This window comes from Chelon labrosus, assembly GCF_963514085.1.
Source record: "Chelon labrosus genome assembly, chromosome: 16".
Lineage (NCBI taxonomy): Eukaryota > Metazoa > Chordata > Actinopteri > Mugiliformes > Mugilidae > Chelon > Chelon labrosus.
Window position 1 is genome coordinate 21,728,598 of NC_140349.1, and position 21,587 is coordinate 21,750,184.

Genomic DNA, 21,587 nt, shown 5'->3' on the forward strand with positions numbered 1-21,587 from the left:
TTAGTTGTGTATTCTACCTTAGCTTGTCCAAGATGGTACCATACGTATACTGTAAATAATCTACACTGTTGTGACCTGGTCTTATCAATATGAGTTTGTGGCCAGTTCAGTGGCGCTGACTCAGATGGGAGGTGCAGATTAATCCCATCCAATCCTGGGTCAGCGGCTCATGGTCTAGCCGAGTCTCCCATCTGCTGTGGTTCTTACTTCCTGGAGAGGTTAAGTGTGACTTGTATTAATGTTTCACCATCCTAGGAGTCTGGTGAAAAGAGATATTTTTGCTTTCATGACTCACAGATCAGCAGCTGCAGCTCTTAATTCCCTCTATGGTTGCGCTGGGGATATTGTTGCTCAAAATGAATGTTTGGTATTTGTCTGTTGTTTTTTATCATTGTTTTGCAAAGATATTACATTTAAGGAAGGGAATCTAAAAGCACAGTGCCCCACAACAACATCTCCAACAAATATAGTACAACAAACTGAACTGCCAAAATCATGTGTGGATTTGTTCAACAGAGATATACTGGGAAATTTCAGTGTGGTGTTTTTTTTTTTTTTTTTTTTTTCCCCCAACCAAAAACCTTTAGAGGTCCCAACAACAATTATTGTAATCAACCTAGTTTGTTTTTGCAAATTAGGTGGGCTCGAATGTTCTGCCACACTCCTACAGTTTTTTTTAAAAAATTGTTATTATTTTTTTTTTTTTGCCACATCACTATCTGTTGGTTTATTTTTCTGCACCCTCTCGACTAGTTTGAAGTGGCCTATCCTCAGCTGGAGAAGGGTCATGTATTTTCATGCATCAAAAGAGATTGGATTTGCAACGGTGTTCTATCATTAGATTCGATCCACCCACAGCCACACAGTCCTGAAGGTTTCAGTTGCACTTGATGTTTTCTTGTTCCAAAACAGAAACTTTGATTATTCAGGTATAATTTTTTTAGACATAGAACAATATTTTCAAGTTCCCTTTAAATCAAAATTTTGAATTGCACTTACCTCACCTGTACGCTAGAATCTGGCCCTAAATTTGTAATTGTAATTATCTTTAATGGTACCTTGACGTTGATCATTTCCTGCATAAAATATTTATGACTCATCCTGCACTTGTGGGCGTACACACATTTTTGACCAGTGAAACACTTTCTCAAATTTTTCCTGCCAAGTCTGTTGGAGGTGACCAATCAGAGCAGATTGTACTTTTTATTTATTTTATTTTTTTTTAAAGAAACACATAACAAACGGAATCAAGTAGCATGCCACTTGCCAGGACAGTGCCGAGACTTGTCTGGAGCTTTGAGTTCCTGTTGCTGTTGTTGACCACCGTAAAGTATGCTGTTTTGGATGACGGCTTCCTGTATCTTTTCTATATAGAGAAAGGCCATTTTCTATCTAAACCAGTCTTAGGGCACTAATGCATATTGACATCTGCTGACAGTAGTTGTGAACAGAGGGAAACAAGTTAACTTAGACAGGCTTAGGTCTGGTTGATGACACACAAAATGAATTTTGGTTACTAAACCTTTCACAAATGCTAATAAAAGTTACCTTTCACAGTTCAAAGTCCCGAACAGTTATGAGACAAAGTTAAAAGCAGACTTGTCATAAAGAGTCTTAGTAGTAAGTTTGACTTGCTTATTAGTTCTGACTGCTCCTCGGCTGTTAGTCGCTATCAAACTAGATTTTCCAGTATGTTCCTGTCCCTTGAGTAAACTCTGCATACTCTAGACCCCTTTAGTGTTCTAATAAGCTAAGCTGTCAAGGAGCTGCCTTTGTATTGAAGGTACACTGATTAAATTGATATCGATTTTCTTGTGTAATTCTTGGAAAGACGGCCTATGACTGAACTTTCCAAAATGTTGATGTGTTCCTTTAAGCAACACCATGAAATTACCTCTGTGCCAACCGGGTAGCTACTAAACCACCCAAGTAATTTCGAGAGCCCCCCTGTCCCAGCCTACCTGTCACTGTGATGGTTTATCTTAGTATTCCCGTCAAGAGACATGTGGCCGTGCCATAATCTCCTCAGCAAGACGTGTCAGGATCTTTATCTCAGTGCCAAGCCATTCAAAACGCCTTCAGCGTTTTCTTGTCTTTCTCCTCTTTGTTCTCCCATCATGTGTAGGAGTGAGAATACTGTGCGTGATGTTCGGCATTCACTTCTATTGTCAAACAAATGGTGCGTTTGAATGAATGTGATTGATAGTCTTCTGAGGTTTTGTTGTGACACAGTAAAAAGAGTGGAGTGATGGCATTCAAGGTAAAAAAAAAAAAAAAAAAGCCTCCCTGCCATCTGTGTCATGTCTGAGATGGTTGGCGTTTTTAAAGTAAAAACATACGCCAATGAAGATACCAGCTAGTGACAGTAGCTAGAAAACTCATTCCTATCAACACAGGATCTGCTTTTTGATGATATGATTGTCAGCAGTATCAAAGAAACATAATTAACAACACAGAAACATGCTGGCATTTTGATTCTGTTGATGAATATTGAGATTAACTTCACAGCTTTCAGTAAATGTGCATCTTACCTGAGAAGGTGTAATGTCTGAGTGAAAGCTTATCTTGAAATGACAACTCATTTCACAGTTTTGTACGTCTCTCACCATAAGTTCTACACAGTTGTTTTGTGTTGTCCTACTACTATCATTATTGTTCTTATTAGTAGTAGTATACAGGGCCGGCACAGTGGAAAGGTGGTTAGCACTGATGGTCCCGGGTTTGAATCCATGAGCCGACTGGGCCTTTCTGTGTTTGCATCTTCTCCCTGTGTCTGCGTGGGTTAGCCCTGCGATAGACTGGCAATCTTTCCAGGGTGTACCCCGCCCCTCGCCCAATGACAGCTGGGATAGGCTCCAGCAGACCCCGCGACCCTTCACAGGAACAAGCAGTTACAGAAGATGAATGAATGAGTAGCAGTATACAGTAATTGTTATTTGTGGCAGTGGTAATAAACCCTGTTTTGTGCATCAAACAAAGAAAAAAAATACACTCTTGAAACAAAATAAGTCCAAAACCACAATGTGTAGACCACGTTCTGGACCAGTGTCAAACAACAGCCCTACATCAAACGGCACGCAGCAGGAGAGGAGAACCCTGAGGCAAAGCGACCAATACACCAACAAACATACCTCGGCATACCACCAATGCCATTAATAACAACAAAGCGGTTTATTAAAACAGTGTACACATCAGCAAAATGTCCGAAGAGACAGCTATTCCACAGAGACAGGAAGACAAACAAAGGCGGATAGAAAGCGATCTTCGGTTTGTCACTTTCAAAACATGAATGTTTTTGTTGTTTGTGTAATTATTATTATACCACTTTAAGACTTTCTAAAATTGATTTTCCCTCACAAATCAGTGAGAGAATGACAGCAATGGTCAGAGGCGATCCTTCTGAAGTAGCTGGCATTAAAGCTGGTAGCATGCATAGTGCCGAAGTGCCGCTTTCAACACACCACCACGAGCTGCATGCATATCAAGCTTAGCATTAGCGTAGTCCGGTAAAATAAAACTAAACTGATCATTCCAGTCAGATTTGAACTGGCTGCTTTCCTGGTTGACTTGGCGTTTTTTTGTGCAGGCCATTTTGCCAGCTTATGGATATTGATTAGTTGGCATGCAGCTAAGCTAGTTGAGGAACATATACAACTGCGGTGCGTCCTGTCTTATAACGCCGGTCAAGTGTACATTGTGGGTTGAGACCGAACCCCAGCAAAGCAATGTGAATGTTACTACACATATTGTGCATTGTTATTTCACATATTGTGACAATACACGGGCCAGGCATTTGGCTTCTGCGGGGTGGATGTAGCCCGCGGGCTGCTGATTGGGGTTCAGCGTTCTACACTCTTGTTGAGTAGAAGTACAGCAGTGGTAAGCATTGTCCTGTGTGCACTGACCTGTGTGGATGATACACAACCAAGTGACAGCACCAGAATAAGCAATTATGCTTGTATCTGGCTTATAAATTACTGCCAAACTAGAGTTCAGCATTGCACGCTGCCAGCCTGAATCCTGATCCACTTCTGAACAAATTGTGAAAGCTTGTTACAGAGGTTTGGTGCGTGCAATCAGCACAGTTAACTGCAGGTCTTTTATTGTCTCCTCATGCCATTGCACAGTTTGAGTTTCAGGGTGTAATTGTCTTTAAAATTTAGTCCTTTGGGAGTATGAAGGAGGTAAAGGCGAGGGTTTTTAATTGTACAGATTGTCTACAGACTCACTGCAATCATGTCTGTAAGCAGAAGTGTTTATTCCTGTTCCAATTAAACACACTCTCAGGACATGTTCAGACCTTGCATTAAGATCCGTTCTGGGCTATCGATCGCTAGTGACCAGCTTTAGCTATGTGTGTTCCGACCTGACATCAACATACATCTCCAAACGCGTCTCCAGATCAGATTTCAGTTTTGTGCTCTGTATGCAAATAAACCCTGACATCATCTGGGGCGCAGGAGAATATTTTACCAGTATTTAACATGGATCTCTACCACTGCTCCAGAACCAAGCACAGCGCTGTTTTATGTGCATGTGTCGTGACTTTTGGGACACATGTTAAGTTTTATATATTGATCTCCGCCCTTTTGTGCAGTTAGACCTGCACAAAACTCAGATTATAACTCCAACCCTGGAAGTTCCCATACACTCTGTAATCTCTGGTAATAAAGGTAACACACTGGTGAATGAGGAAACACTAAACACACACGGCTCCTCATACATCATCATGATCTCATGAATAATTAACTGCATGCTGATACGTTATTTAATGACAGAATCACACCCTGTACTCATGTTAAATACTTTCATTTGTTAATTCTTGATTAGATTTATTCATTATTTAGTACGTTTACCGCTACAAGGACGGAAAAGGCTATTTTAAAAGGCTCTCATGACTAATGAACAGACATCGGGGTGGCTGTGGCTCAGTAGGTAGAGCGGGTTCGCCACAAAGCGGTTTGATCCCTGGAATGTGCTACATGTCGAAGTGTCCTTGAAGTCTTTAATGTGACTCTGGACACATTGTGGACACATGCAACACATGAAACCCACGCCACCTCCAGATGTGGTCAGAGATCTGATCTCAGTGTATCCTGGGGATGTTCATACCTGTATCTTGGCCACTTCCAATCAGATTGCCCAGATCAGATGTTAATGCAAGGTCTGAACGGGTCCTAAGCCACGTAGAAAATCTTGTCATCTTCTCTTCCTGGCTGCTTCATGCTGCCTCCCAGGTCTTTCTTCAAGCTCTTTGTTGTTGTTGAGACAATAACTCTTTAAAATGGGTGCAGAGTTTTTCATCAATAGCGATTGTGTTTTTGTGTGGTTTCAGTGGTACAAATAACGTGTCCACAGCTCTGCACACATGGCCAGTTTCTCTGTAAAGTGATTGTCTGCAGGTTAAAGTTCAATGGCGCATATTTTATTCTTTTACAAAGAATGTTTCAGACATTATTAGATGATCGCAGAAGCTTTTTGTTACAACATCAACAGAGACATGTTACTACATTTATCTTTCAGGTAACTGACAGGATATACTACTGTATATATAACTCAAGCTGTACAGAGTGATGATATAGTGTTCACAAAATGTCTGAAACAACGCCAGAAAAGTTTGAACTTAAAAGCCTGATTATTTAACTTTTGAGGGGAGAACGTCAAATTTCTAGATCTAGGAAAAGTTAAATTCACAAGCAATTAAAGACACTGTTGCTCAAATCCATATACTTAGGTTTCTGTTGCTACTAATGAGTACTAGGTTAATGTGCAAAATAGGAGCCAACATTTCTGTTTATAGGAGATTGCACTGTCAGCTTGCTATCTTCATGACAGCACCATCTGTGCTATTGTCAAATTTCTGTTAGCAGCGTTGCTCATATTTCAGCAAATGCTGAATGTTAATTTTGATAAATGATGGAATTAACTGTGGTTCCGTGTCCATTTATTTTCTGTAGTCTTTGCATTTCCTCTACAAGACATTAACTTGGATCTCAAACAGCTAACAGAGTTATCAGCGATGGTGAACGCAATAATTGAGATTTTGCTTTAATCTGGGCAGTCTCACTAATCACGCTGTTTCAATCCATGTGCGTGGGTCAGGCTGTTTTCTTAGGGTGTGTGTGTGTGTGTGTGTGTGTGTGTTGCTACTGGCTCACTCCTAGCACAGCCAGCTCATTACAGCAGGACCTATTTTTAGCCCGGTGTGATTGAAATGGGTTCCTGAGGGGCCAGAGAGCAGAGCGAGAGAGGATCGAACAAAGGAGGAGCTCAGGGTTCGGCCCGGTCTGAAAGGGAAATCTGGGTACACAGCCGCTGTTTCAAAGTGTCGCCGAGACAATCACTGTTCCTCAAGAGGATCATGTTGAGGCCATTACCGCACAGGCAGCTACAAGATCATGTTGCTGCGTGCTACAAGGCACTTGTTTGCTCAGAGGAAAAATGGGGTACATATATTTTCATGCCGGCTATAAGAAATGATGGATCTTTAATGTGTTTTTAATACTTTGGACAGCAGTAGAGTTATTTGGCAAAATGAAAATGTAGACAATGACGTGAGGCGGATGAAACCGAGTGTTGTTTTTTTTTTAATCTTCTCTGGGGGTTTGTTGATAATAATTAAAAGATAAAATAACACCGGCCTTACCCTCCAGCAAACTGGAAGAAAACAACGGTGAGTTGAGCAGAAAACACAGACTTCAATAGAAATTGCCTCCGACTAGTGTCTCCGCTCTAGAAATCTTGAGTGATTTTAGTCAATCAATTTAAATGAGATTCTTATCAGCGCCCGGCTCTTTATTCTGTTCCTAGCACAGCAGGAATCTGTATCCTACCTGCAGTGGAAGGCTGCTGTTCCAGATCTAAAGCTGATTGGCCTCACCGTCCCCTCAGAAATAATAGTGTTATCGGTATTATGTATTCAGAGGGGATATCTGGATTTTACATCAAGCATGCTTTATTTAGTATTCCAACATGACAGCAGTACTCTTCTTCTGAAAATTAACATTCCAATGACATCATTGTTTTCTTTGTAATTTAAAAATCCAACAAAAACTCTGTTCCCTAAAAAACCTTTTCCTAGCATCACTCCCTACTGTCTAAACATAGTCCATGAACAGTACATAATAAGCTTCAGTACGATAAAGACAATAAGTTCACTCCTGTCAAAAGTTGTTTTGCTGCTTCACTTGAATGTTTGCCCTTTACTTTGTTTAATGGTACGAGTGCAGAGGCTGACACTAGAAGGCTGTTTTCACATCCATCTACAGACGGAGGGACAATTCTCTTGGAGCGCCTTAAATCTGAATTCATGGGGTGTGCAAGAGGATTTTGCAACATCATTGTCCTTGTGCAAAATGCACCCGACAAAATCTCTCTAGATTTGCAGGTATTCCAAAGTGTTTCAAAGTATATGAGCAAAATAAAGAACTGACTGGATTTGAGGATTAGGAAAGAACTTTGTTATCGAAAGATATCTTGCTTGATTTGGTCTGTAGCTAGATGACAAAACAGAGGATCACTAAAGACAACGAATCCTCTGGGACCTATGAATGTACAAAATTTCATGGTAGTCCAATTTCAATCTGACAGTTGCGTTGGTAGAAAATGATGGGAATCCCCAAAGACAAAGGCTTTTATCAAGTTTTATTTTTTGTCAAAATCCATAAGATAGTTGGGACATTTTATTCTAGTTGACAGTTTTGTTCACACTAGCAGCGAAGGGTCAAATCATTGGCATCTGAGGAGATTGTATAAACTACTAAAATTGGGTTAAGAACTGTCCAACGCATTATTAAAAACTGGAAGGATAGTGGGGAACCATCGTCATAAAGGAAGAAATGTGGTCGGAAAAAAATCCTGATTGATCGTGATCACTTAAACGTTTGGTGAAATCAAATGGAAGAAAAACAACATTTGTTGTTTAATAGTGAAAGTAAGAGCATTTCAACACGTACAATGTGAAGGGAACTCAAGGGATTGGAACTGAACAGCTGTGTAGCCTTAAGAAAACCACTAATCAGTGAGGCTAACTGGAAAAAAAAAGGCTTCAGTTTGCTAGGGAGCATAAAGATTGGACTCTGGAGCAATGGAAGAAGGGCATGTGGTCTGATGAGTCCAGATTTACCCTGTTCCAGAGTGATGGGGCCATCAGGGTAAGAAGAGAGGCAGATGAAGTGATGCACCCATCATGCCTAGTGTCTACTGTACAAGCCTGTGGGGGCAGTGCTATGATCTGGGGTTGCTGCAGTTGCTCAGGTCTAGGTTCAGCAACATTATGTGTCCAAAGAATGAGGTCAGCTGACTACCTGAATATACTGAATGACCAGGTTATTCCATCAATGGATTTTTTCTTCCCTGATGGCACGAGCATATTCCAAGATGACAATGGCAGGATTCGCAGAGCTCAAATTGTGAAAGAGTGGTTCAGGGAACATGAGATCATTTTCACACATGGATTGTCCACCACAGAGTTCAGACCTTAACCCCATTGAGAATCTTTGGAATGTGCTGGAGATCTTGGTGAAAAATGAATGCAACACTAGAAATAAATAAATAATAACATTATAAGTGAAGCATATCGAACATGGAAATGTACCATGGATAGGAAATAAAGCCCATGCTGAGATACGTGTACCTTTGGAAATTACGCCCTTGGTCTAAAATAATAGTAATTCGCCAAAATCTCTCCTTGCTCATTGAGCTGTGCTTCTGTCATTAGGTTGTAATAGGCCAGACATCTAGCCAGCAGAGTCAGAATCATTCCACTTTGGCTCCACGCCCCACATGAAGGGAGAAGGAGCGAAAATAATCAAGGAATCAGTGAAATTTGTTTTGGAAAGCCGCAGCCAGTGCCTCCATCAGCAAAATGTGGAGAGATGATATACGCCGCATGAGAAGAAAAGCGAGACCTTGGATGTGCCTTTTACCCTGCTTCAGCTTCACTTCCTGAGTCAGCTAGTGTTCCCTCACCATAAACTGCCACTTTTAATTTAGCCCCATCCTTTGCCCACTTGGCTGCTCGTCCTGTACCCCAACTGCCTCTGCACTATGTCTCTGAGTACCTTTGAGCAATTCTGCAATTCCTCCCCTCGCTGTAGGACAATACCACCAAATTCCACCTAAATCAGCCGTCAACCATAGCCCCACGCACCTCGGGGTTTTCAGCATTACACTTCCATTTCATTAAACAGCACAACGGCCACTCTGGTGTGCGGTTATTATCGCATCGATCTTAAATATAGAGCAGTTTTGCTGATGTGATGGCAGGGCACAACATGCTGGCTGTGACCTCTGACCACAATCACACTCCGTCTTCCAAACAGAAATTCCTTTAGGCGTTGGTAGCGGATCATTGGTTTTTTGGATGAATCTGCTCTTACTTGTAGTAAGATAAATAAGATAAATAAAGGGTCGTCTTATCTCCACGGGGTTGACATTGACTAGATGTAAATTTCTTTTTTTTTCTTGTCTTCTTTTGCAGATGTTGGATGCAGTGCTGAACTTCAAGTACTCTGGGGGAGCAGGCAACGTGGAGGGCTACTACAGAGAGCTGTGTCTGGGCGTCCATGTCGATGTGGAGCCTTCTGTGTTTTTCACCAGAGTCAGCACCCTCCCTGCTACCAGGTAAGACGCGGAATGAATTGACGTTTTTGATGGCTGTACCTGATCAGTATTAGTGGAGTGCATTTGGGCTCAGTTTTAATTAGAATTATTCCCATGGTCAATTTGTTAAACGGTACTTGTTGCCTGAGGAGACTAGGCATGACTTTATGAACACCTTCCTAATATTGTGTAGGTCTCCCTTGTGCCTCCAAAACAGTTGTGACTCATCAGAGAATGGACATGGGCCTTCTGAGGGTGTCCTGTGGTGTCTGGTAACACAGTGTTATTAGTCGGGGCCTTTGGGTCCTATGGGTTGAGGTGAGGGGCCTCTGTGGATCATCCCATAGATACTTGGTCAGTTTGGGATCTAGTGAATTTGGAAGCCAGGTCAACACCTTGTGCTGTTTTTCATGTTTGCATCCTGCTGGGGAATTTTTCTTTTTTTCAGACAGCCAAATTAAAACTAGGCCTAAGAGTAGTCCGTTCACTGGCGATGAAAAAAAAAAAAAAAAACACATCACAAAATTACGTCTCTTCTTTCTCAAATGGTCAGTTGTCTAGTGACCAAGTGCTTCACAAATAGGAAAATTATTTTGGGCTGAAGAAAAAGTCTTGGGGGGCTAGTGTCAGCAAACACTTGTCATGTTTACACATCCAGCAGACACTGATCAGCATAAGTATTCTGTTTATAGTTTGTTCAGAGTATATCCATGTGATATTTTTATTAGCTACTTGCTAATATAGTCAGTTGATTGCTGCTGGACAAATAGTGTACAGTGGGTTTAGTCTGAGACAAGGTTGCAAATGGAGTGGAGTTGTCTGCTGGAAAATCAATACAGCGATCATAAACAGGCTAAAAACAAACATTCTCTCCCACTGTGTACAACTGGAACTTATACAGAGCATGTGGTAAGACACTGGTCTGACACAAACCCAACACTGGCAGTGGAATAATCCTATGGAAGAAGATTTAAGAAGAATGCTACAAGATCTGTTGATCAGGAGCATACTTGTTTAATGATTATATCATCATTGTAGGTACAGTACAGGAATACAGCAACCAGTGGCACTGTAGTGAAAAGCAGGGCATTCAAAAAAGAATCCAGTGAAAGATAACCCACATGATAGCATAAGTTAAAAACACTGGACAGGAACAGGTACTGGGAGAAGCACAGGAGCACGACTTGAAGCATGACTTGATTCTGTGCGAGGGCGGGAAGCAAAATTAACAGAATGAATCACCTGATTACAAAATAGAACATGGGAATAGAAATAATCAAACCCAAATAACTGCAGATCATTACACCAGGGTTTGACTTGATCAGATGAATTAACATTACTTCTCAAACTGCACTAGAGCACTTGACAAGCATAGAATAATCAATCTCACCGCAGCTCTTGTCCCAATAATTTGTAACAACCTCACTTCTAGAGCTTCGTTTTGTCTGTTTTTCTTTAATCAGTCCAGCATGACATTACTGTCCAAACCAGAGGACACATACACTGTGTTTTCACTGACGGGTCAGGTATGTGAATGGATAGTCAAGCGCTCACATTCCAGCTCTCATGTCCATACGTGCATTAGGCACCCTCACACATCCTCACGCACACAAACACGCCGTGCGTCTCACTCCAATCCACTTTTCAGCTCCCCGACTCTGAAAAAGCTCAAACGGGGGAGACGGATCGGAGCAGAGTAATGGCCACTTGAGGTGAATCATTAGCTGTAATAATATCTGCAGTTTAAGCCATCCATCTTGGCTTAGTGCTGATGGATATGCTGCACTAGCTGCTATACCATCATTCTGTCATCACAACCCCCTTCTTCTTTACCTGTACTGCACACTTGGCACTCTCTGCCCTTACTATTCTGACACACACTATGTTGTGGCTCTCAACCAGATCTCAAAACATTTCAAATGTGTTCATATGTAAGGCTTTTGAGAGACTTAAGGAGACCACCTGCAGATATTAGAAGCTCTTCTCAAATGAAATAAATTATATTTGTATAGCTCACACTCGACTCGGTTCTTTAGAGCGCCACATCATCCTTGAATCTTACCGACCTGTCAAAGAACAAACTGCTCAAAAACCTTGGCACAAAATGCAAAAAGACTGATCTTGATTATGTGTGGCTGCTCTTCAGGAAATTTAAACTCTTGACTTAATTAGTAAATTTGGTGCTCTCCAGTGAAAAGTCGTGTATTATGTATTACCGGATTGTATTTGATTGGCACCATTTAGGCCGCACATATCAAACTCCGCTCAGATGTATCCAGCCCACAGATAATATGGTATATCTATCAGAATTGGCCCGCAGTTATTTTGCGTGTGCACCATTGATACTACAAATCCCAGATTGCATTGCAATAGCTGAACCTTTGTCATCAGGCAGCTAGTCAATCAGCTCTCCCTCCCAATTTTATTGGCAAACTCATCAGTCTAATGGATGCCTCGTCAACCATTCAGCTTATCGATAGAGTACAGCGGCTAAATACTAAAATATGTTAACAGAGGTTCTTACACAAAGAATTTGTAACACTGTACCAGTTAGCAGACAACTGGCAAACAGAAAAGTTACTAAAATATAAATGATAAAGTCACTACAGCTAAACACCAGTCAGTTAACATACACACTAACATAGAGAAACAGTGAAAGTTTCTGTTAGCCAAATAACAACAGCATGTTTAACACGGCATTAGCATGCTAACTTAGCCCCGTGGTTAGCGTCGCTCTCCACCGTGTAGTAACCACCACGATAGCCCCGCTAGTTTTGTTTTATTCTGGCGTCAATTCAAAAGTGTCAATAACAGCAAATTCATACAACATACAGATAAGGTTAGGAAGCCATATTAACGTTAGGAAGCCATATTGTGGACTGTTAATCTTGCAATGTCTTATGAAAAATAGTGTCGTATCGGCCCCTGTTAACTGGTTTAATTTGGGTGTCTCATTTTAAATAAATATCCATTCTGGTTGGGCCGTGATTTGGAGTCATTTCTTAATTTTGGCCCCCTCTCTGATTCAGTTTGACGCCACTGGTTGAGAATAGCAATGTTTTAGCACCCTACACCATATTAAGCGACTGGTCATTAAACGTTTTCTCAAATTTGTACTATTCTTATTATCTGATCAGAAGGGAATTTCAAAGTAATAATTCTATCGTAAGTTTAGCAAAAACTTCTCAAAATGTAACTGAGCGTAGGCAAAATATTGCCTACATGCTGGCGGTAGTAGTGGCAATATTTTTTCATGTTGTCCGTACACTGGCACTTTCACTTAGATCCAAAAATGAACAGGTTTGATTTGGGTGGTGAAAGGTTACCGTGACTCTGTTTTTTGCCTGCACAGATACGGATGTAAACTGTAAATTGACTGGATAGTGGAGGCATACAACAACAACAAGGGAGTAATTGTAGACGTTTGTGAATCATTATGAGTTCTATCTAAATAGTCGCTGCAGCTAATGGAGGGTCACATGCAATACTGAACACACTTAAAAGGCAAACAAACTAGTGTCTACGTGCCATTAGGGCATTCTGCCTCACTATTCTGACATGAAGTAGGCTGTGTACTGGCTGTCAACCAAATCTCAAAAGGTTTTACATGTGTTCAAACTGAACACTTTGGGGAGATTTAAGGAGAATACCTGCAGATATCTCAAACTAAATGAATTCTGTGTGAGGCAAAGCCGTTGTTTTTCTTCTTGAATTTTTATTTGTGTCTGCGTGGAGAGGCCTGTCCCTGAGGTTCAGAACCATTGGACCACGCATTGACGCATCACTTTTAAAAATGAACAACAATAATAACAGCCAGCTATGTACATTGATTGAGTTCTCAAATCATGTATGAGCAGCAGCATCGGTTAAATTTTGTCATAACTGTACCAGATCCTAACATGTCCTGTCCCCCAGTAATATTTGTGCCAAATCAAGGATGTGTGCTTTCTGGATGATTGCTGTTGTATCCAATAAATTAACCTGTCAGTGGATTTTTTAACAATATATTTACACCCTTGAAGTATAAAAACATGCTCCAGACTGCAGTGTGTCTGTCGAATGAATGTCCTGAAATGATCTCTAAGGGCCTTACATATTAGACGCTGGGATGATTTACAGCAAATAAGATATGAGCTACATTTTAGTGTGTAATAACAGCCATTCACAAATCTAATGTTGGCTTATCTGCGCTTTGCACGCACACTTTTAGACAGTATTCGTCAGAATTCCCCCTCTGGAAGGGGAGACGTTTAAGTCCTGTAACGCACTTAACTTGTTCTGATAAAGACTATTGAATTTTTACTTGGCTGGGAGTTAAAAGAGAATTTGGAAGTGGTGGTATGAAATTGCTCAATAAAGCAGCAACTCATCCTTTCGATCTGTTTTTGTGTTTCTCCTCCGTCTCTCTCTGCTTATCTATCCTTCCACTCCTCTGTCTCTCTACATCCCAGCAACAAGAGAAATCCTGCTTGCTTACTGAAAGTTATTTTTCTTGTTCTATGTGGTATGAGATTTGGCCGTGGTGTTCTCAGTGCCTAACGTTTGCAACAGTGGAGTAGATTTGTCCCACCATTCTCTTACTTATCCTTTGTTTTTCTCCTCTCTAACCCGTGTTAGAGGCTGTATTTTCTATTCCTTCCTTTCCCTAATGCTTCTTCTTTTTCTGCTTTTTTTTTTTTTTTTGCCTCTGCTCTCCACTTTTCTCTTCACCACACGTATCTTTTTCTTCACCTATTTGTTTTTGCTCTCTTTGTCTAATTATTTGCTCTTTTCTTCAAACTTTTTCTGTTTTACATGTTCTTTTTCACTGACCAATGCCTGGAATATAGAGATATAGAAATAGTGTAGTTCTCACATGCGAAATGCACGATATTCTTAGTTCCGTCTTCATATTGTTACATTATATATCGTAGATAATATTACATTTAAAGGTCACACAAATAAGCAGCTGGTCACAAAAATATTTGATGACATGCCCGATAACTGAAATTGTTAATTATGTTTTATATTTTATTTTCACATTTTATGGACTAAATGATTAGTATATCAACTGATATATAAGATATGATTCTTTATCGTCAGTAGGGATATCCTGATTATGTTTTTTTTTTTTAACCCTCATTTAATCCCAGTAATTTAATATTGATTATTGGCTGATCTGAGTTGTGATTAAATTTATTTATTTATTTATTTTTTAAATATATATATATATATATATATATATCTTTGCATGTTTTCTAAATAAGCAAAATGTCTTACTCTGGCAAGTCATAAAGGCTTTCCTCCTAGGTCACTTGCACACTGTGCAACTATATTGAGTGCAAGAAACTTTGAAAACAACCCAATATAAGCCTGTATGCTTGACAGTTGAATAGCTCTGGAATGCATTTATGCCTCCAAGCAGTGCCATGAACAATTTCATTTTGCTTTTGGAGAGTAGAGCTTTCTTTGTTGTGCAGAATATATAACAGGGAAGAAACTAAAAGTATATTGGCTCCTGTCACAAAAACATTCTGAGTTGGTTGGTTTTAACTAAATTACTCTTATAAACTTAAAAAATATTTGTAAGATTCAAGATTCAAGATTCTTTGTCATTATTTTCAAATACTCTGTAACAGTGCAGCATCATTAAATCTTGGTGACAAAAACAAATAATGTACCTAAGTAAAATAAAATATATAGAATAGAAATAAGATAGAAACAGAATAAAAATAGAATCGTGCATGTGTGCGCGCGTGTGTGGGTCAATTCAACAGATCATTATATGTAGTTATAAATAGCTCTGTGGAGTATATCTTAACTTCAACATTCATATTGTCACAACAAACACTAAATCATATCCGATCATTTTAAAAATCGAGCCACTGATTTCCCAATACCGATCGGGACATCCCAAACTTTCACTGTACAATGCTGCATATTCAACAAACCTCCGGTAAGTGTGTAAAATAAATAAATAAGAATAGAATGCCATGAAAAATAAGATTTTATGGCAGTATATATTAGGAAACCTGAGCAGCAGATAAGCAAATAATGGGACAAGAGTTGATCAATATACCAACTAGGCTTGCCAGTAGATTAAAATATTTAATCGCAATTAATCACATCATTTTCAGAGTTGACGTTCATTAACATAAACATTTCAGCTTCTCAGAAATCTCCCTGTCCAGTTCGTATCTCAGGTCACATTGACAGTAAATGCAGATAACTGAGAGAGCAACTGACAGGGCTTAGAACCTGAACTCATCATTTAAAAGCCCTGTGTCTTCTCATTTGGTTCTGCTTGCTTTATTCTTCTAGTTCTTTTGAGATTTTTGGCAGTTTTTTTTTTTTTGGGAAATATTTTATTTTTCAATTTTATGTATGCAGTGTATAGAAACATATCAATACACCAACAGTATAGAAACTTAACAAAAAGCGAGGTGTGGAAGGTAAACCTCCTTACCCTGTAACACCCTATCCCCATCAAAGAAACAAAACAAAACAAACAAACAAAAAAGTCATATTAAGCAGTTGGTGTAAGAGATGTACTGATATGGTCTAAATATGGCTGCCAAATTTTCAAGAAGTTGTTATATTGTTTTCTCAGACAATAGGTGATTTTTTTTCGAGGGGGATGCATCTATTCATCTCACAAGTCCACTTGTCAATAAGCACAGGGGAATCAGATTTCCATGACACCGCAATGCACTTCTTGGCCACACTTAGAGCAATTTCCACGAATTTAAGTTGTGCCTTGTTTAGAGGACCGTGGATACTTGTTAAGTATCCCCAGATTTTTGGCAGTTTTGACACTACAAGGCACATTAATGCCCTCCACAGCTTAAAATGACAGTATCACGACCACACTTCAGACGCTGCTTGCTTTCCACTGCATCAGTGCTGCTTTGATCACTCCCCCAACTACGGTCAGGCCGAGGTCGTACCATGGGTGTGCTAATTGTATCTTAAAAGGTATTTGTGCTAACTCTGACAGCCCTACTATCACCTAGTAAAATAAAAGTTACAGCCATAGTCCACATTAAAAAGGCATCACAATCAGTCTAAGTAAAAAGCCACAAGTCCACAAGTGTGAAGCACAAATGCAAGATGACAATTGTCTGAGTGGTCCAGATTGCTGGTACTTAATGAGATGAGATTCTTTTGTATATCAGCGTATATAAAATAAACACACACCTATAAGGAACCCACCTTGGCTGAGAAAGACCTGCACTGAATGTAGATCAAGCTGTTCACATGTCCACGATTTCCATCAGTTTTCAGATATATTTCATATAAACTATAGCCAGGAACCAATAGGGAAAAATATTATTTTTGATATATATATATTTTTTTCCTTCTTCTTTTGAATCATTGCTGGGCACGGGTTAATAGTCATGGCCCATAACACTGCCTCCTCTCAGTTCCCTATAAAAGCACTGCTCTCCCAACTGTAACATAGCGATAGTCTGGTAATGGACTGGAGACGAAAAGAGGAGAATCTCCCAGGAGGAAGCTTATATTCTCATATGGGCTATATTATTGTCCGGGTTATATACTTGGAAGGTTAAATGTGCTCAACAAACTGCATCATTATTACACATCACAAATTTAACCGATGGATTTGCACAACCACCGAATATTCTGCTCTTATCACATTATGAAGTGTATTATTTTGCAGTCTGAGATCTTTTGTAGTAGAAAATGTGAACCTTGTAATTTGTGTTCATTGATAAAATCACATGTTATTCTCAGAAATTGGTGTAAGTTTTAATTTCTGTGCTTTTTCATAAGATTTTAATACAGCAGGAAGTCAGTGTCCAACACTGCTGATGATTTTCCCTGGCACAAAAAGCAGAAAGAAGTGTGTGCAGTCATTTAGCAACAGCTAACGTCCTGGTTACCAAAGATTTAATCAAGGTAACCAGTAGGTTTCATTTTCTGTAATCAGGCTTCGACAATGTCCAGTTAGAGACTGTTGATGGAACATATACCTGCAGCCATCAGCTGAAGGGGAGATCTTTCTGCGTACCAGCTGTAGGGCATGACAGTTAAATTATGGCTTAAATCACAGTAAAACAATATTGTTAATCCTTCCACTCTGGCTAAAATAATTTATTTTTAGGTTATGCCATCCATCGTATTCGTTTGTTCCACTTTGCCATGCCTTTTGTTCAGGCTTTCTCCCTTTAGGTTTGTCTTCTCAGTAGGGTAGAGATTTGGTCAGCCATTGCAGGTTGTATCTTCAGAATCTCCTGAGTGGCTTTCACAGTATGTTCTGGGTCATTGTCCATCTGTACTGTGGCGCGTCACCCTATCAACTTGCTTCATTTGGCTAAATATAAACGGTATATAGCTGCTTCTGTCTTCAGTTACATAATCAGTAATTGTTAGCTCTCTGTGTAGCTAGTTGTTTCTACTGGTTGGATAATGTTTGTTGAGACAGGTGTGTTGGACACACCAAAATGCTGATGTTGATTTTGAATCAAACCAGTAAACCATTGTTGCATCTCTCTCTACCTTATTTCCAGTGTCCACCTGATGTTGCTATCTAATAAATGCATCAAATGCTGAAAAAGAAATCCCTTACGACCTGCTCTCAGTAAGAGGGTGGCATAAAATGCAGTTAATCTTTGGTCCAAAATTGAAGTGCACTGCTGGACCGGCAGTGATGGCTCCTGCTCTGCCTCTCCTGAGATTCAAAGCAAGTCCCTGAAATATCCAACAGGTGCAGGCAAAGAAAAAACAAATCTCACAGCGCCTCAGGAAAAATCCAGTTTCAGAAAGATAAAGCTGCCTGTCACTCTCTGCCACTGTGACCCTTCTTTCTGTTCTCATTCTGTTTTCCTTAGCTTTTTCCTCTTTCCTGCCCTCCGTTCGTCTACCATCAGTGCCCAGTGAGGCACCCTTTGTCAACTAGCTCACTCATCAGTGCTGGGTTATACTTTCAGCACTGATAATAGGACAGCTGCCACCATTTTGGAAAGTCAGCACTATGAAAATAGTTTGCAGTTGTAGTGCAGTCTCATGAGTGAGAGTTCACCAAGGCTGAACTCACTCTCCTACCACCTCAGCTTCTGCTTTGTTCCGTGAGTCTCTTTCTTTTTTTTAATCTTGCTTATCTTTTCCATACTTTTGTATTTTTCTTCACATTGTTTCACTTCTTTTCGCTCAAGGACAGGCCTTAGTTCCATGTCAGTTTCTTACCATCTCCTTTTACTATCACTTCCTCCTTTGGCTTTTTTTTCCTCCTCCGCTCCCACTCTCTAGAGAATGTCACCACTTTGTGTGCATAATGTTGCGCATTTAAATATACAGTATGATACTTACACCAATCAGCCACAACATTATGACCACTGACAGCAGAAGTGAATACAATTGACCATCTTGTGACAATCCAATGTTCTGCTGGGAATATTTTGGACCTGACATTCATGTGGATGTTACTTAGACATGTAGCACCCACCTAGACCAGACCAGACACCCCCACCCCATAGCAATGACACTCCTTGATGGCAGCAGCCATCCCCTGCAGGATGTAGCCTGACACACACACATACACACAAACGCTTTAGGAACAACTCAAAAACCTGGCCTGGCCTCCAAATTCACTAGATTCCAACCTGATCAAGTATCTGTGGGATGATCCACAGAGGCCCCTCCCCTCAACCCATAGGACCCAAAGGCCCCCACTAACAACATTCTGTTACCAGACACCACAGGACACCCTCAGAAGGCCCATGTCCATTCTCTGATGAGTCACAGCTGTTTTGGAGGCACAAGGGAGACCTACATAATATTAGGAAGGTGGTCATAATGTTATGCCTGATCAGTGTATGTGTTACAGGCCTCAATCAACACTTATCAAGGCTTCTCTGCCTTAAAACATAAACATTTTAAGTTCCACATAGAAAGTATTTCTTGGAGGGTAACTCAAATGGATGGCATTGTTGCTTCTCTACTTCCTTCGTTTTGCTTTCTGTCTGACTTTCCAGATTCAATTTGTTTGGTTTTTCAAAAGCCATCTGCCTTTTTCTTTCTCCTTCTCACTGCTTCTGATTTCATAACTCCTCTACTTGAAACAGCACGGACATATTCAGTTACCTTGTGAAGTTTGCTAATATAAAGCAAAACTTTAAACCAGCAACTCGAAGAAAAAAAAAACAAACCAAAAAGGTTGCTTTAAGAAGCCTGTGTTGCTCCACTATAAGCGATGAATTGTTAGAGGTTGAATTGGAGGAGCAGGATATAATCTTCAGTTCTAGCTGAAAAATAGATTGAATGCTTTGCCAAGATGGATCAAGACCTGGTATTTAACTTTAATACAGACAAAAAGAAAATTGAGATATAACTTTCTTGAATTTTTAGAGTGAATTTGATCTTGATCCATTCCTTCTTTTCTGCCTTGCTTCTGTTTATCTGTCTCATGACTTGGTGTGGACGACCCTCAAAATTCTTATTTTGCCTCAATATATATGTTCATACCCTTTTCTTCCTATATGCAATACAGATATTACTTTCTCCCTTGCTTATTCTTACTTTACAAACTGAGAAGTACATTTTCACGGACCAATCAATACATATCAAGGTTCTTTTTCAGGCCAGTGAAAACATATCTGCTCTATATAATATTTAAATGCCAGCTAAATCCAGTTTCCAAGAAGTGTGTGTGTGTGTACGTTGCCCGATTCTACAATTTGCATCCTCTGACCTTTTTCTCGTGACGTTTATGACACAATTCATTGGCCATTTTCCCTCAGCACGCAGAGGACCTTCTTTACGGCGTCAGGCCATATGTGAGGTGACAGATCTGTTAAGGAAAGTGACGGAGAGCCGTGATGTGTGAAATACTCAGTGATGCATACTTTAGAGGGACCCGTTAAAACCCCATTCACTCAACATTGTGTTACCCTGGAAAAAAATGCATTGCTCTGCAGGGGCAAATGAACTGATCCTCCGATCTGTTTTTGTGAAAGTGCATCCTGTTTATCACCCATAGCTCTGTGAGTAATTTTAACACCTTGCAGGTCCTGTTTGGAGGAAATGATGTGCCATCTTACAACTGACAGATTCCACTGATACTTTCCACCAAAGAAATAAACTTTATATAAACTTTTGACATCAGTTCCCTATTGACTATGTAGAGTTCCAGGATAGAAATATTGCCGTTGAATCTTTGGATGATTTAAGCGCCGCCGATATAATTCCACTCCCTCGCCATTGTTTTGTGCTGAATGCGAAACATCTCAAGGACAGCTCGACCAGAGTCCTCCACGGGCCGGGCTTTACAGCCGCCCGCTCCCACAAAGCTCACCAGCAGAACCGACCTGCAATTATCAAATCCAGACCAGACCCGTGATTAAACACAAAGCCCTTCCCTTTAAAGTCTCATTTCCTTTTATTCGAGGATTGTATTCAAATCATAATTAACCATAGCCTTCGCAGAATCAATCTGCGACTATGTTGCTACTCTTTGTGCTGACATTTAATTGCCCTTGAGGTTTCTGTGCAGAAAAAGAATATTGTTCCCACTGTCTGGTTTAAGCTGGGTTGTCTGTCTTTAAAGGACAAAGCCAGCCAAGGAAAAGTCTCTTTCCCTCAGTTTGTTTTTTGGGGAAGGGGGGGGGTTCTGATCGGCCATGTTTGCTTCATTTCTATCCGTACCTGTACCCCATGAATATCTCCAATTTTTTAACTTGTTACAGTTTTTTGTGTCTACACACGCTGTTAAAGGAGGAGAATATGATTTCAAGTGAACTCACTTTTAGTGAGTGATTTTTAATGAGTTAATGCACACGATGCACATTCTGTCAAACCAGAATTTACTTTTTAAGCAGTTTTTCTCACTAGCTACACCTTTCAGTGTGGTCGTAAAAGTAGATTCCTTTATTGGCTCCTGCAGCTAAAAATATCCCATCATTGGCAGTACTCTAAATCCAGCAAGGCTAATTAAGGCCATTACATTTTGTGTGTAGTGAATATGTCACGTTCTTGTGCCACTGTAC

The 21,587-nt window shown here is 40.2% G+C and overlaps 1 protein-coding gene across 4 annotated transcripts in view; it reads left to right on the top strand.

Moving 5' to 3' along the window:
- Window positions 1–21,587, top strand: part of trappc9 (trafficking protein particle complex subunit 9) — a 213,790-nt gene that overhangs the window by 100,207 nt on the left and 91,996 nt on the right. For all 4 annotated transcript variants that reach the window (XM_084563278.1, XM_084563281.1, XM_084563280.1 and 1 more), the window contains one exon: window positions 9,482–9,624. In XM_084563278.1, the coding sequence (XP_084419404.1) occupies window positions 9,482–9,624 (143 nt within the window). The remainder of the gene's footprint in view (window positions 1–9,481; window positions 9,625–21,587) is intronic.